This window comes from Hyla sarda, assembly GCF_029499605.1.
Source record: "Hyla sarda isolate aHylSar1 chromosome 1 unlocalized genomic scaffold, aHylSar1.hap1 SUPER_1_unloc_17, whole genome shotgun sequence".
Lineage (NCBI taxonomy): Eukaryota > Metazoa > Chordata > Amphibia > Anura > Hylidae > Hyla > Hyla sarda.
The window spans coordinates 172187-189559 of NW_026607578.1; the positions used below are offsets into that span (position 1 = coordinate 172187).

Here is a 17373-nt window from a genome sequence, read left to right on the forward strand (position 1 = left end):
TGTACACAGCGAGGAGAAGATTATCATGGAGACATTACAGGGACTATACACAGCGAGGAGAAGATTATCATGGAGACATTACAGGAGACTATACACAGCGAGGAGAAGATTATCATGGAGACATTACAGGAGACTACAAAGGGTGGAGAAGATTATCATGGAGACATTACAGGACTATACACAGCGAGGAGAAGATTATCATGGAGACATTACAGGATACTATACACAGCGACAGGAAGATTATCATGGAGACATTACAGGAGACTATGCACAGCGAGGAGAAGATTATCATGGAGACATTACAGGAGACTGTACACAGCGAGGAGAAGATTATCATGGAGACCTTACAGGGACTATACACAGCGAGCAAAAGATCATCATGGAGAAATTACAGGAGACTATACACAGCGAGGAGAAGATTATCATGGAGACATTACAGGAGACTATACACAGCGAGGAGAAGATTATCATGTAGACATTACAGGAGACTATACACAGCGAGGAAAAGATTATCATGGAGACATTACAGGAGACTAGACACAGCGAGGAGAAGATTATCATGGAGACATTACAGGAGACTATACACAGTGAGGAGAAGATTATCGTGGAGACATTACAGGACTGTACACAGCGAGGAGAAGATTATCATGGAGACATTACAGGGACTATACACAGCGAGGAGAAGATTATCATGGAGACATTACAGGAGACTATACACAGCGAGGAGAAGATTATCATGGAGACATTACAGGAGACTATACACAGCGAGGAGAAGATTATCATGGAGACATTACAGGAGACTATACACAGCGAGGAGAAGATTATCATGGAGAAATTACAGGAGACTATACACATAGAGGAGAAGATTATCATGGAGATATTACAGGAGACTATACACAGCGAGGAGAAGATTATCATGGAGACATTACAGGAGACTATACACAGCTAGGGGAAGATTATCATGGAGACATTACAGGAGACTATACACAGCGAGGAGAAGATTATCATGGAGACATTACAGGAGACTATACACAGTGAGGAGAAGATTATCATGGAGACATTACAGGAGACTATACACAGCGAGGAGAAGATTATCATGGAGACATTACAGGACTATACACAGCGAGGAGGAGATTATCATGGAGACATTACAGGGACTATACACAGCGAGGAGAAGATTATCATGGAGACATTACAGGAGACTATACACAGCGAAGAGAAGATTATCATGGATACATTGCAGGAGACTATACACAGCGAGGAGAAGATTATCATGGAGACATTACAGGAGACTACAAAGGGAGGAGAAGATTATCATGGAGACATTACAGGAGACTATACACAGCGAGGAGAAGATTATCATGGAGACATTACAGGAGACTGTACACAGCGAGGAGAAGATTATCATGGAGACCTTACAGGGACTATACACAGCGAGGAAAAGATCATCATGGAGACATTACAGGAGACTATACACAGCGAGGAGAAGATTATCATGGAGACATTACAGGAGACTATACACAGCGAGGAGAAGATTATCATGGAGAAATTACAGGAGCCTATATACAGCGAGGAGAAGATTATCATGGAGACATTACAGGAGACTATACATAGCGAGGAGAAGATTATCATGGAGACATTACAGGACTATACGCAGCGAGGAGAAGATTATCATGGAGACATTACAGGAACTATACACAGCGAGGAGAAGATTATCATGGAGACATTACAGGAGACTATACACAGCGAGGAGAAGATTATCATGGAGACATTACAGGAGACTATACACAGCGAGGAGAAGATTATCATGGAGACATTACAGGAGACTATACACAGCGAGGAGAAGATTATCATGGAGACATTAGAGGGACTATACACAGCGAGGAGAAGATTATCATGGAGACATTACAGGAGACTATACACAGCGAGGAGAAGATTATCATGGAGACATTACAGGAGACTATACACAGCGAGGAGAAGATTATCATGGAGACATTACAGGAGACTATACACAGTGAGGAGAAGATTATCATGGAGACATTACAGGGACTATACACAGTGAGGAGAAGATTATCATGGAGACATTACAGGAGACTATACACAGCGAGGAGAAGATTATCATGGAGACATTACAGGAGACTATACACAGCGAGGAGAAGATTATCATGGAGACATTACAGGAGACTATACACAGCGAGGAGAAGATTATCATGGAGACATTACAGGAGACTAGACACAGCGAGGAGAAGATTATCATGGAGACATTACAGGAGACTATACACAGCGAGGAGAAGATTATCGTGGAGACATTACAGGAGACTATACACAGCGAGGAGAAGATTATCATGGAGACATTACAGGAGACTATACACAGCGAGGAGAAGATTATCATGGAGACATTACAGGAGACTATACACAGCGAGGAGAAGATTATCATGGAGAAATTACAGGAGACTATACACATAGAGGAGAAGATTATCATGGAGATATTACAGGAGACTATACACAGCGAGGAGAAGATTATCATGGAGACATTACAGGAGACTATACACAGCTAGGGGAAGATTATCATGGAGACATTACAGGAGACTATACACAGCGAGGAGAAGATTATCATGGAGACATTACAGGAGACTATGCACAGCGAGGAGAAGATTATCATGGAGACATTACAGGAGACTATACACAGCGAGGAGAAGATTATCATGGAGACATTACAGGAGACTATACACAGCGAGGAGAAGATTATCATGGAGACATTACATGGACTATACACAGCGAGGAGAAGATTATCATGGAGACATTACAGGAGACTATACACAGCGAGGAGAAAATTATCATAGAGACATTACAGGAGACTATACACAGCGAGGAGAAGATTATCATGGAGACATTACAGGAAACTATACACAGCGAGAAGAAGATTATCATGGAGACATTACATGGACTATACACAGCGAGGAGAAGATTATCATGGAGACATTACAGGGACTATACACAGCGAGGAGAAGATTATCATGGAGACATTACAGGAGACTATACACAGCGAGGAGAAGATTATCATGGAGACATTACAGGAGACTATACACAGCGAGGAGAAGATTATCATGGAGACATTACAGGAGACTATACACAGCGAGGAGAAGATTATCATGGAAACATTACAGGAGACTATACACAGCGAGGAGAAGATTATCATGGAGACATTACAGGAGACTATACACAGCGAGGAGAAGATTATCATGGAGACATTACAGGAGACTATACACAGCGAGGAGAAGATTATCATGGAGACATTACAGGAGACTATACACAGCGAGGAGGAGATTATCATGGAGACATTACAGGAGACTATACACAGCGAGGAGAAGATTATCATGGAGATATTACAGGAGACTATACACAGCGAGGAGGAGATTATCATGGAGACATTACAGGAGACTATACACAGCGAGGAGAAGATTATCATGGAGATATTACAGGAGACTATACACAGCGAGGAGAAGATTATCATGGAGACATTACAGGAGACTATACACAGCGAGGAGAAGATTATCATGGAGATATTACAGGAGACTATACACAGCGAGGAGAAGATTATCATGGAGACATTACAGGAGACTATACACAGCGAGGAGAAGATTATCATGGAGACATTACAGGAGACTATACACAGCGAGGAGAAGATTATCATGGAGACATTACAGGAGACTATATACAGCGAGGAGAAGATTATCATGGAGACATTACAGGAGACTATACACAGCGAGGAGAAGATTATCATGGAGACATTACAGAAGACTATACACAGCGAGGAGAAGATTATCATGGAGACATTACAGGAGACTATACACAGCGAGGAGAAGATTATCATGGAGACATTACAGGACTATACACAGCGAGGAGAAGATTATCATGGAGACATTACAGGAGACTATACACAGCGAGGAGAAGATTATCATGGAGACATTACAGGAGACTATACACAGCGAGGAGAAGATTATCATGGAGACATTACAGGACTATACACAGCGAGGAGGAGATTATCATGGAGACATTACAGGAGACTATACACAGCGAGGAGAAGATTATCATGGAGACATTACAGGAGACTATACACAGCGAGGAGAAGATTATCATGGAGACATTACAGGAGACTATACACAGCGAGGAGGAGATTATCATGGAGACATTACAGGAGACTATACACAGCGAGGAGAAGATTATCATGGAGACATTACAGGACTATACACAGCGAGGAGGAGATTATCATGGAGACATTACAGGAGACTATACACAGCGAGGGGAAGATTATCATAGAGACATCACAGGAGACTATATACAGCTAGGAGAAGATTATCATGGAGACATTACAGGAGACTATACACAGCGAGGAGAAGATTATCATGGAGACATTACAGGAGACTATACACAGCGAGGAGAAGATTATCATGGAGACATTACAGGAGATTATACACAGTGAGGAGAAGATTATCATGGAGACATTACAGGAGACTATATACAGTGAGGAGAAGATTATCATGTAGACATTACAGGAGACTATACACAGCGAGGAGAAGATTATCATGGAGACATTACAGGAGACTATACACAGCGAGGAGAAGATTATCATGGAGACATTACAGGAGACTATACACAGCGAGGAGAAGATTATCATGGAGACATTACAGGAGACTATACACAGTGAGGAGAAGATTATCATGGAGACATTACAGGAGACTATACACAGCGAGGAGAAGATTATCATGGAGACATTACAGGAGACTATACACAGCGAGGAGAAGATTATCATGGAGACATTACAGGAGACTATACACAGCGAGGAGAAGATTATCATGGAGACATTACAGGAGACTATACACAGTGAGGAGAAGATTATCATGGAGACATTACAGGAGACTATACACAGCGAGGAGAAGATTATCATGGAGACATTACAGGAGACTATACACAGCGAGGAGAAGATTATCATGGAGACATTACAGGGACTATACACAGCGAGGAGAAGATTATCATGGAGACATTACAGGAGACTATACACAGTAATCATTAACACAAGGTAGGATGATGATTGTTCCATTGTGTAATGATCTGGACAAGATTTAACAAAAATATATAAACATTTTAACCCCTTAATGACTTATGATTTTTATTTACCTCATGGGGCAGTTAAGGGTGTATGGGGTGGCCCCGGGACCTGTGCCCCCTCTGTATCTGTTGGATCTTGGCCACATTCTTCAGCTGAGGGCGGCTGCTAATAGCTGACACAGAGCAATCTCTGATGCTGGATATTAACCACTTAGATGCTACAGTCAAAGCTGACATCAGCATTTATACAGCCTTACTGAGAATCATTGGTGGTGCAATACAGTGTAAGATCGGTCCCACAAAAACAAGCTCTTAAACCCAGTGTAGATGGGAAAAGAAAAGAGTTTAGGCTGGGAGGAGAGGAGGAAAAAAAAAGAAAAACACAAAAGCTTAAATATCCTGGGATGTTAAGGGTTAATACTGATAAAATCTGTTTTATTCTTGGCAGATTCTTGTAGCAGGAGATCAGAGGAGAATCTTATATCTTCAGATTATAAAGCAGATGATGATATCACACAAGATACATATGAAGAACATTCCATTATCCCAGATACACCCTCAGCCCTTCACAGCCAAGATCTGTCATCTCATCCTTATTTACAGGTCCTGTCTTCTCAGTCATCACAGGATGTTCAGCAAAAAAACGGTCACAGAAGGGATGTTGGACATCAACGAGCTCATACAGGAAAGAAACCATATTCATGCTCAGAATGTGGGAAATGTTTTCCTTTTAAATCACGTCTTGTTGTACATCAAAGAAATCACACAGGAGAGAAGCTATTTTCATGCTCAGAATGTGGGAAATGTTTTCCTTTTAAATCCGGTCTTGTTGTACATCAAAGAACTCACACAGGAGAGAAGCCAATTTCATGCTCAGAATGTGGAAAATGTTTTACTCGGAAATCACATCTTATTCAACATCAAAGAACTCACACAGAAGAGAAGCCATTTTCATGCTCAGAATGTGGAAAATGTTTTACTCGGAAATCACATCTTATTCAACATCAAAGAACTCACACAGGAGAGAAGCCATTTTCATGTTCAGAATGTGGGAAATGTTTTACTTTAAAATCAAGTCTTGTTCAACATCAAAGCGCTCACACAGGAGACAAGCCATTTTCATGTTCAGAATGTGGGAAATGTTTTACTCTGAAACCAAATTTTATTAAACATCAAAGAACTCACACAGAAGAGAAGCCATTTTCATGCTCAGAATGTGGGAAATGTTTTACTGTAAAATCAAGTCTTGTTCAACATCAAAGAGCTCACACAGGAGAGAAGCCATTTTCATGTTCAGAATGTGGGAAATGTTTTACTGTAAAATCAAGTCTTGTTCAACATCAAAGAGCTCATACAGGAGACAAGCCATTTTCATGTTCAGAATGTGGGAAATGTTTTACTGTAAAATCAAGTTTGGTTCAACATCAAAGAACTCACACAGGAGATAAGCCATATTCATGTTCAGAATGTGGGAAATGTTTTACTTTTAAATCCGGTCTTGTTGTACATCAAAAAACTCACACAGGAGACAAGCCATTTTCATGTTCAGAATGTGGGAAATGTTTTACTCTGAAACCAAATCTTATTCAACATCAAAAAACTCACACAGAAGAGAAGAAATTTTCATGCTTAGAATGTGGGAAATGTTTTACTCAGCAATCACATCTTATTCGACATCAAAGAACTCACACAGGAGAGAAGCCATTTTTATGTTCAGAATGTGGGAAATGTTTTGCTCTGAAATCAAGTCTTGTTGTACATCAAAGAACTCACACAGGAGACAAGCCAATTCAGATCAATAAATGATGCAGATAACACATCTATATATTATCCATGTACATAGGATATCTGACATTTATACATATATCATATGCTGCATCTCCAAACTTGTTACCAATGGTTAATAAAAGTTTTCTTTCTTATATTATTTATTATTCTTATAATCATCTCCGCACACTGGACTTATAATAAATGTAATATTGTCCCTGACGTTGTATATAGGGAATGTAACGCGTCAGTGTTGTCCCCGCCCCCTTCTCATTATGATTATAGAGACTTTAATTCAAGGCATCAGACGCCTTCAGATCCGCGCGTCTCCCTTGAAGACCGTCTCTTCTGAACATAAGACGCTGCAGATACTTTTATTTATCACAAACCCTAGACGAGCGTTTCCCGTCTTGACGTCTATTTTCGGTCTCAAATCTTAAAATCCATTTTTCTATATGAGAAGTCGTCAATATCTCAGCGTCCCCCGGGTTCAGTAAACATCGGTGTAATTCTTTTCCTTTTCTTTTTCCTCCCCGGGGTATAAAATCCCTAGAGATCTGATCACATCTGGTACAAGATCTCTTTACTTCACACTTTGCGCCATTATTACACGGATTGAAGACCCAGTTACACGCTCGTAAATTCCCATATATGTCGTGGATTGGAAGGAAAAAGGTTCTTAAATCTTATATTTACCAATAATATTTTATATTTGTACAGTCCGTCCCTATCATAGTACGGAATTGTTATTTTTCTTCTATCCGATGGTTATTTTGTAATTTTGTTATGATTCAGAAGAGACCACGTGTCCCGTATAGACGCTCACCCTGAAGACATTAGACGGCGGTTTTGTGTTTCCGGATTTACACACTTATTATAAATCTTTTCCTTCGTCTGGATTATTAGAGCTCGTTCGCTCTTCTTTTTCTCCTCCTCCCCTTTATATTCCTCCTCATGTGGATATGGAATTCTCCTCAGTCCCTCCTTCTATAGGGCCCATTTTGTGGCCCCCGCACTCCTCCTTGGCCTCTCTAGTTCTTTCCTCTTTTATATATAACTTTGTCGGTATTACGAGACTGCTCTACGACTGATTCTGATTTCCCTTCTCCCCTAACCCCACTTTCTTTATACCCTATGGTTATTACTAAACACATTTTCCCTATTCCCCTTTGTGGGAACGTTTACATTCTTTTACGTTACGAGATTTATATTCTTCTACTAAGACTTTGGCCATAGAGGAATCTCGGGCTTTCTGGGGTTTTATAAGTAAATTTATCTTTACTCTCCAATGTTTTAAGCATTATATTAACATACGTCCCCGAAATTGGTTAGAGAGATTGTATTTATTTCCTAAATAATAATACTATCTAAGCTTTATTCTTATTTGATTTCTTCTGCTCCTAATAGTAACCAAAATGCATCTTATATGAGAAGAGGAGCTGAATATCCAACTCTCTGAAGAACAGTGCGGATTCATCTCTAGTGCTCATGTGGCTTCTCCCCTGTATTCGTGAACAGGAAAGTTCATATAAGTTATATTGTCGGGGGTATGGGACTCCTCTCATTTTTTTTTTAAGTATTTATTTATTAAATTTTGCAAAAAATAAAGAAAGTGCAACATACAACCAGAGTCTCTGTAGGTCCATAAGACAACTCCATCACAATGACATGGATACGACAACAGAGTGGCAATCAAACACATAGGGAAGGAGCATCTCTGGCACCGTCCAGAGAGACCCAACACACAAGCATACATTCACACTACCACACATCCCAGTGACTCCGACCCCCTCCCAGAAGGATGGAAGGTCACCCGACACATCCAGTAAAAGCCAAGGAGTCCACACCTTATCAAACTTCCTCGGGCACCTACGACTCTTATACAAAGCTTGGTATAATGGGACATATTTATTTACCATATTCACCCACGTCATCACAACCACCTTATGGCACAAAATAATGAAAAACGGATCAGTGTACATCTATGCGCACCAGAGACCACCTCATTGAGGACTCCCAGCGGGCATATTACCAGGGTAAGCAAGAAATCTAGATTGTCTGCCAAAAACCCCATCACCTCCCTCGAAAAGGAGGCTGTAACAGGACATTCCCAAATCACATGTAGAAAAGTACCTACCTCAGCAGAACAACGAAAACATAAATGCGATGAAGACAACTCTATACATTTCAGCTTAGCAGGCGTATAATATAACCGCAAAACATACCGTGATTGAATCAGCATATCTCTGCTACTCATCACCATTGAGTTATATGAGCCCTCAACTTCCTTCCACTGGCCCTAAGACAGATCAGGGATATCAGCCACCCATTTATGATAAGCATTCGCAAATGGGCTAGGTTCTAGAGTCTGGAGAAGAGCATAGGAGCCAAACTGCGCCTGGACCGCGTGTTGAAGCTGAAGATACCTATAAAAGACACTGCCAGGGATATCATATCTGTCCTTCATTTCCGCAAAGGAGAGGAAAACCTGATCCTCCCGGAACAAGTGAAGCACAAATCTGACTCCATGAGAACTCCAAAAGCCGGCCTCCTGTAACACATGTAGGTGAGCTAAATTTACATTCCTCCACAAGGGTGCCCTAGGAGTTGCCAACGGTTGCGGAAACCTGCTCGACACCACGGACCACACCTTAGCTATAGTTTGCAAGGGAAGGGGATAAGAGGAGCCAGAATGATACCTGTAGAGTGAGTTAGTGAGAGCTTCATACAAACTCATCAGGGCTCCAGCCAAGGCAAGAAAATAGTTAGACATCGGGAGAAGCTAATCCACCATGCCTTTTAGGAGCTTGAAGGAGAGCCCGACCGAGTCTGGGAGACCTCCCCTGCCAATAGAAGGATCAGCACCACACAAAGTATTAAAATACAGGGTGGGCCATTGGATACACCTTAAACAATTGGGAATGGTTGGTGATATTAATTTCCTGTTTGTGGCACAGTAGTATATGTGGCTGGGGAAACTTTTCAAGATGGGTGGTGACCATGGCGGCCATTTTGAAGTCAGCCATTTTGAATCCAACTTTTGTTTTTTCAATAGGAAGAGGGTCATGTGACACATCAAAATTATTGGGAATTTCACAAGAAAAACAATGATGTGCTTGGTTTTAACATAACTTTATTCTTTCATGAGTTATTTACAAGTTTCTGACCACTTATAAAATGTTTTCAATGTGCTGCCCATTGTGTTGGATTGTCAATGCAACCCTCTTCTCCCACTCTTCACACACTGATAGCAAAACCGCAGGAGAAATGCTAGCACAGGCTTCCAGTATCCGTAGTTTCAGGTGCTGCACATCTCGTATCTTCACAGCATAGACAATTGCCTTCAGATGACCCCAAAGATAAAATTCTAAGGGGGTCAGATCGGGAGACCTTGGGGGCCATTCAACTGGCCCACGATGACCAATCCACTTTCCAGGAAACTGTTCATCTAGGAATGCTCGGACCTGACACCCATAATGTGGTGGTCACCATCTTCAGTGCATAAAGAGGGAAACACCATCATGTAGCAATTTTGCATATCCAGTGTCCTTGAGGTTTCCATTGATGAAGAATGGCCCCACTATCTTTGTGCCCCATATACCACACCATACTATCAATTTTTGTGTTCCAACAGTCTTGGAGGGATCTATCCAAAGTGGGTTAGTGTCAGACCAATAGCAGTGGTTTTGTTTGTTAACTTTACCATTCACATAAAAGTTTGCCTCATCACTGAACAAAATCTGAGTTTTTCCAGCAAGATGGTGCACCACCACATTATGGGTGTCAGGTCCGAGCATTCCTAGATGAACAGTTTCCTGGAAAGTGGATTGGTCATTGTGGGCCAGTTGAATGGCCCCCAAGGTCTCCCGATCTGACCCCCTTAGACTTTTATCTTTGGGGTCATCTGAAGGCAATTGTCTATGCTTTGAAGATACGAGATGTGCAGCACCTGAAACTACGGATACTGGAAGCCTGTGCTAGCATTTCTCCTACGGTGTTGCTATCAGTGTGTGAAGAGTGGGAGAAGAGGGTTGCATTGACAATCCAGCACAATGGGCAGCACATTGAACACATTTTATAAGTGGTCAGAAACTTGTAAATAACTCTTGAAAGAATAAAGTTATGTTAATACCAAGCACATCATTGTTTTTCTTGTGAAATTCCCAATAAGTTTGATGTGTCACATGACCCTCTTCCTATTGAAAAAACAAAAGTTGGATTCAAAATGTCCGACTTCACAATGGCCGCCATGGTCACCACCCATCTCGAAAAGTTTCCCCCCTCACATATACTAATGTGCCACAAGCAGGAAGTTAATATCACCAATCATTCCCATTTTATTAAGTTGTATCCATTAAAATGGCCCACCCTGTACTTCCTGGGGGGGGGGTCACAGGAACCAGATGGAAGAGATAAAGGAATTTAGGCAGATAAATAATTTAAAAAATATTAATCCTTCCAGCTAGGGAGGGAGGACCAGGCATTCAACCTATCTACCGTGGAAAACAAAAGTGGGTCTAAATTCAGGGACACAATCTGTCAGAGATGCAGTAACCTCTACCTCAAGATATCTAAATCAGGAAACCACTTGCACCCCTGCTGGGAGAGAAGAGGAAAGAGAAATGTCAGGTGAGAAGGCCACGAGAGAGGATTTGCCCCCAATTAACCCGCAAACCCGAAATGGAACTAAACCTGCCTAGCAAGTAAATCAGAGAAACTAGTGAACCCCCGGCATCTGCCAAATAAACTACGGTGTCATCCGCATAGACAGAAACCTCCACAATGGATTCCCTGGGGATGACTCAGATAGTGGGATCTCTATGTATAGCCACTGCTAAGGGCTTAATTGGAAGGGGATAGGGGGCACCCTTGTTTAGTCCCCCGGTCCAATAAAAAGGGGGAAGAAACATCTAAGTTAGTACAAATACGGGCCCTGGGGCAATCATACAACAAGCGGACCCAGGCACAAATCCTAGGGCCAAACCCAAACACTCCCAAGACCTCCCGGAGATATGGCCACAGTACAGAATCAAAAGCTTTATAGACAAAAGACTAGAGATGAGTGAACTTTTCAAATATTTGATTCGGACGATTTGCCGAATTTTCCGAAAAAGTTTGTTTAGATCCGAAATTTTTTGTGGCGAATCTATATTAAAAAAGGCTATTTCTAGCCTACATACAGCCTCTATAGGGGTATAGAACACTTTGATGTGTTTTAAAATGCATATGGAGTGTGCTGGAGTGAAATAATACTGTTATTCAGAATAACATGCAGAAAAATCAGCAGTGTTCGGTACAAATCCTATGGAACTAAAAACGGACCCTTTATCTACCAAACACCGCTGGAAGCTGCCGCCCACCCTCTATTTGGTCATTTATATGTTTCAATGTGTTTTCATGTTGTGTTCTGGGATGGAGATTGTCTCTGTCCTGGGAGATAATTGGATTTCTTCATCCTGGGAGATAATTGGATTTCTTCCCCGTTTTCTGGGGGATAGAGAGGAGGGAGGTATGGGTAAAGGGGGAAGGGCTTATGTTGAAGCCACTGCGATTGGCTACTGTCCACTATGTTTTACAGTCTTCCATCAGGTCCCCTAGGGGAGTGTCCACCTGGTGGAGACCTGCATAAATACCGGGCAGGTAGCCCCATTAAAGTCATTCCTGTTTGACCCTCAAGACAGAGCTGGTCTCGTTTGTGGGGGGAATTACTATTGGGACAGCGCTTTCGTTATTTCTAGCTATGGAAGGAGTTAGACTGATTTGCTGATCGGGAGCGTCCGCGTTCGTATCCTCCAGTCGGGAGTTGGACGATCAGCTGGAACCAACCTGCGTTCCTGGAGAAGGGGATCATTCCAAGCGGCGACTTCCTCTACCTGTCGGGGAGTGTCGTAACAATTGGTGGCAGCGGCGGGATGAATCCCATCGCCCAGAAGGCCAGCTACACATCCCAGGATGGAAATGCAGTATGGAGAATTAAGGCGGGCTACCCTTAATGATATATTGGAAATCAGAGGACGATCAGCTAGTAATCTCAAGAAAAGAGAGATTATTGCCATATTATTGGAAATGGATGCGGCACAGGGAATGGAGAGAGCTAATGTGCCTGGCATACTGAATTTAACACCCGAGGAGGTACAATTTAACCGGGCAGTCCAGATAAGGCTGGCACACTTTGGCCCCAACCCTGCAGCAGATATTGTAGTGCAGGTGCAAGCAGCAGTAGCAGCACAGCAGGCGCCTCAGGGAAGAGGACCCGCAGCCGCAGAATAAAAATATTGGAAGGAGGAGGGTACCCTTTGCTGCATTTAAAAATTTTGTTGAATCAGAAGGAGAGATTGACGAGTTCCTGGCTGATTTTGAAAGGCAGTGTGCCTTGCACCAGGTACCCGCAGAAGAATGGGTCACCATCCTTTCTGGGAAGTTATCCGGCCGGGCCAGTGAGGCGTTGTGGGCCATCCCAGAGGAGGAAATCACAAGTTACCGGGCAGTAAAGGATGCCCTTTTGGCCAGATACGCTGTAACCCCTGAGGCGTACCGGTGGCAATTCCGGGACACTAACAAACAAGCTGGCAATTCCTATGTGGAGTGGGCATGCAGACTACACCGCACCGCAGCCCACTGGATGGCAGGGTGCCAAGCGGTAACTGGGGAAGAGGTGCTACAAGTGTTTTTGTTGGAGCACTGCTTTGATCGTTTACCTGCAGGAGTCAGAGAGTGGGTTAGGGACCGCAAACCCGCTACCTTACCCGAAGCTGCTCGTCTGGCTGAGGAGTACACAGATGCACGGAAGCTGGACCAGGAAACAACCAAGGTCCCTACCCGAGTGGAGTACAAACCGGCAGCACCTCCAACCTCTACTGTGTATCACCCCCCAGCGCAACGCAACCCCACGATGCCACCAGCGAACAATTATGTTCAACCAGCCCGATTGATTGCCCGGGATTACTCCCAGCCTATCCGGTGCTATGGGTGCAAACAATTGGGGCACAAGAGACCAGAGTGCCCGTTGAGCAATTCCAACCAAGCCCAGTCATGGAGAAGACCAGCAGGCAGAAATCAGCAGCTACCCCAATCCTCCGCTCACTGTCTTGAGCAGGAGGAAGTTTGGGGTATACTACATGAGGCGGATCCAGTACAAGCAGCCCAGCAGGATAACCATCAACAGCACAGGCAGACCTTTAAACTGAATGGCAAAATGGTCACTGGTCTGAGAGACACCGGAGCCACTATGACCCTGTTTCAAAAGAACCTGGTTTCGGTACACCAACTTACTGGAAATACAGTAGCAGTGAGGGTAGCAGGAGGCGCCGTGTTCCGCCTACCTCTTGCCCGGGTTCATTTGGATTGGGGAGCGGGCTCTGGACATGTGAATGTGGGGGTCATGAAAGACTTACCTGCAGATGTTTTGCTTGGGAATGACTTGGCCCCTTTGGTTTCCGCTTATGCTCCAATGGGACCTGTGGATGTTAACCCAGTGACTACCCGTGCTCAGACCCGTGCTGCTGGAACCAGCTCACCTGCTGTTGAGACCCAGGTAAGACCCGATTCCCCGACTGGTAACCTAGAACCGACCTTTGTTAGCTGGGATTCCCCGGAGGAGTTTGGGAGGGAAACCCAAGCAGATCTGACGCTCCAGAAGTACAGAGACAGGGCGGATACTGAAGAAGAAGGAGTAGATGGGGAGCGGTATGAGTGGGTGGGGGACAGGTTATATAGGATCCCTAAGCCTTCCCCAAGGAGTGTTGCCCCTCCGCCGAATCGACAGCTGGTAGTACCCGCAAAATAGCGGCAGGAGATTCTGCGGATAGGGCATGACGTTCCGCTAGTTGGACATCTAGGATCCCGCCGCAAAGCCTATAGGATCCTGCAGAACTTCTTTTGGCCAAATTTCAATCAGGCTGTGCGGATATATTGTTGTACGTGTGACACTTGTCAATGGGTAGGAAAGTGGGGGGACCACCCAAGAGCTAGGCTTATTTCTATGCCTATCATTGGGGAGCCCTTTGCCCGCATAGCCGTTGACATTGTAGGTCCACTGGCCAGGGCTAGCCCATCCGGTAAGAAATATATTCTCACCGTGGTGGACTACGCCATACACTACCCAGAGGCAGTAGCGTTGTCTAATATAGAGGCAGAGACAGTTGCTGATGCCCTGGTTAGGATTTTTACCAGGGTTGGGTTCCCTAAGGAGATTCTCTCTGACCAGGGAACCCAATTTACCGCTGTGCTCACCCAACAACTGTGGAAGGTGTGCGGCATTAAACCACTGCTTCGCTCAACTTATCATCCACAGACTAACGGTCTCTGTGAGCAATTTAATGGCACCCTCAAACAGATGTTGAGGACCTTTTCCGACACTTGCAGAGACTGGGAGCGATTCCTGCCTCATCTGTTGTTTTCCTACAGAGAGGTGCCCCAGGAATCTACTGGGTTCTCATCCTTTGAGTTGCTATATGGGAGAAGGGTCCGCGGGCCCCTAGATCTCATTAGAGGCCACTGGGAAGGGGAGACAGAGCAAGAAGGGACCCCCATAGTGCCGTATGTCCTGGAACTCCGGGACCGCACGGAGAAACTGTCTCTGATGGTAAGAGAAAATATCCAGGTGGCCCAGGGGAGACGGAAGAGGTGGTACGATCAGGGTGCCCGACAGTGAGTCTTTCAGGTTGGGCAGAAAGTGCTAGTGCTCAAACCTGTAAAGGCGACCAAGATGCAAGCATCTTGGCAGGGCCCGTATATGGTGTTAGCTCAGGTATGTGATACTACCTATCTTATAGCCAGCTGTTCAGATGAGAGGATCCAGCGATCCTTTCATGTGAACATGCTGAAGGAGTATCAGGAGAGACCGGAGGATATCGCTGCAGTATGTGCCCCTGCTGCAGACGATACAGAGAGTTTACCCTTACCAGATTTGTTAGAGAGGGACTCCCAGACTGACCTTACCAGCCTTGTACAGTTAGGTGACCGATTGAGCCCCATAGAGAAGGAACAGGCAAGACAGCTTCTGTGGGAGAAGCAGGCGACATTCTCCCAAGAGCCCGGCTACACTACCCTAGCTGTACATAAGGTAGAGACCCCTGGACAGAACCCTCTGCGACAACCCCCTTACCGTATCCCTGAAGCAGTCTGAGAAGGAATGCGGAAGGAGATACAGGAGATGACCCAGCTTGGGGTAATCGAACCCTCCGATAGCCCGTGGGCTTCGCCTGTAGTCTTGGTGCCTAAGAAGGATGGGACCACCCAGTTCTGTGTGGACTACAGGCGATGCCCCGGGTAGATGAATTATTAGACCGCATTGCCAGGGGGCGCTATCTGACCACCATAGACCTGTGTAAAGGCTACTGGCAGATTCCCCTGGCTGAGGATGCTATCCCCAAGTCGGCCTTCATCACCCCATTTGGCTAGTACCAATTCAAGGTCATGCCATTTGGGATGAAGAATGCCCTGGCTACCTTCCAGCGATGGATTCCAGGAATTTGTAGGGGTAGTCCTGGACAAAGTTCGGGCCGCTGGCCTGACATTGATGCCAGAAAAGTTCCTTTTAGGCATAGCTGAAGTGCAATACCTGGGTCACAGAGTGGGGTGTGGGAGCAAGAGACCCGAGCCAGCCAAGATAGAGGCAGTAGCTAACTGGCCCACACCTATCACTAAGACCTAGGTGCTAGCCTTCCTAGGGACAGCAGGGTACTATAGACGCTTTGTTCCCTACTACAGCACTATTGCTAAACCCCTGACTGACTTGACCAAGAAAAATCTCCCTAAGCAGGTCCTGTGGTCTCCAGCTTGTGAAGCTGCGTTCAAGCCCTTAAACAAGCTCTTATGAATGCCCCTGTCCTGAATGCCCCTGGATGCAGATGGATTGTTTCGGCAAACCAACTTTCTTACCACCTCCTAGTCCGGTCATCCCCAAGTTGACCCGCCAAAAGGGTCAAGCCGGGTCTATCGGAGTGTCCCACAAGGGGGGAGCTGTGTGACGGATCCATCTGCTGGTTAACCTCTTGGCCCCAATTAGAACGTTGTGGTTAACTGCAGACACCTCTCCATTCCATTCGTACGGGTGGTCGTCGTTCTCCGACCACGAGGCGGCGGCCGTTTTTGGGACCCGAGGAAAAATTAGCAGTGTTCGGTACAAATCCTATGGAACTAAAAACGGACCCTTTATCTACCAAACACCGCTGGAAGCTGCCGCCCGCCTTCTTTTTCGTCATTTATATGTTTCAATGTGTTTTCTTGTTGTGTTCTGGGATGGCGATTGTCTCTGTCCTGGGAGATAATTGGCTTTCTTTGTCCTGGGAGATAATTGGATTTCTTTCCAGTTTTCTGGGGGATAGAGAGGAGGGAAGTATGGGTAAAGTGGGAAGGGCTTATGTTTAAGCCACCTCGATTGGCTACTGTCCACTATGTTTTACAGTCTTCCATCAGGTCCCCTAGGGGTGTGTCCACCTGGTGGAGACCTGCATAAATACCGGGCAGGTAGCCCCATTAAAGTCATTCCTGTTT

The 17373-nt window shown here is 44.5% G+C and overlaps 1 protein-coding gene across 1 annotated transcript in view; it reads left to right on the forward strand.

Moving 5' to 3' along the window:
• The window catches only part of LOC130298026 (uncharacterized), a 94830-nt gene that overhangs the window by 18964 nt on the left and 58493 nt on the right, over positions 1 to 17373 (forward strand). The window contains exons 4-6 of the mRNA XM_056550908.1: positions 5558 to 6910; positions 13203 to 14562; positions 15655 to 15940. Coding sequence (XP_056406883.1) covers positions 5558 to 6910; positions 13203 to 14562; positions 15655 to 15940 — 2999 coding nt within the window. The remainder of the gene's footprint in view (positions 1 to 5557; positions 6911 to 13202; positions 14563 to 15654; positions 15941 to 17373) is intronic.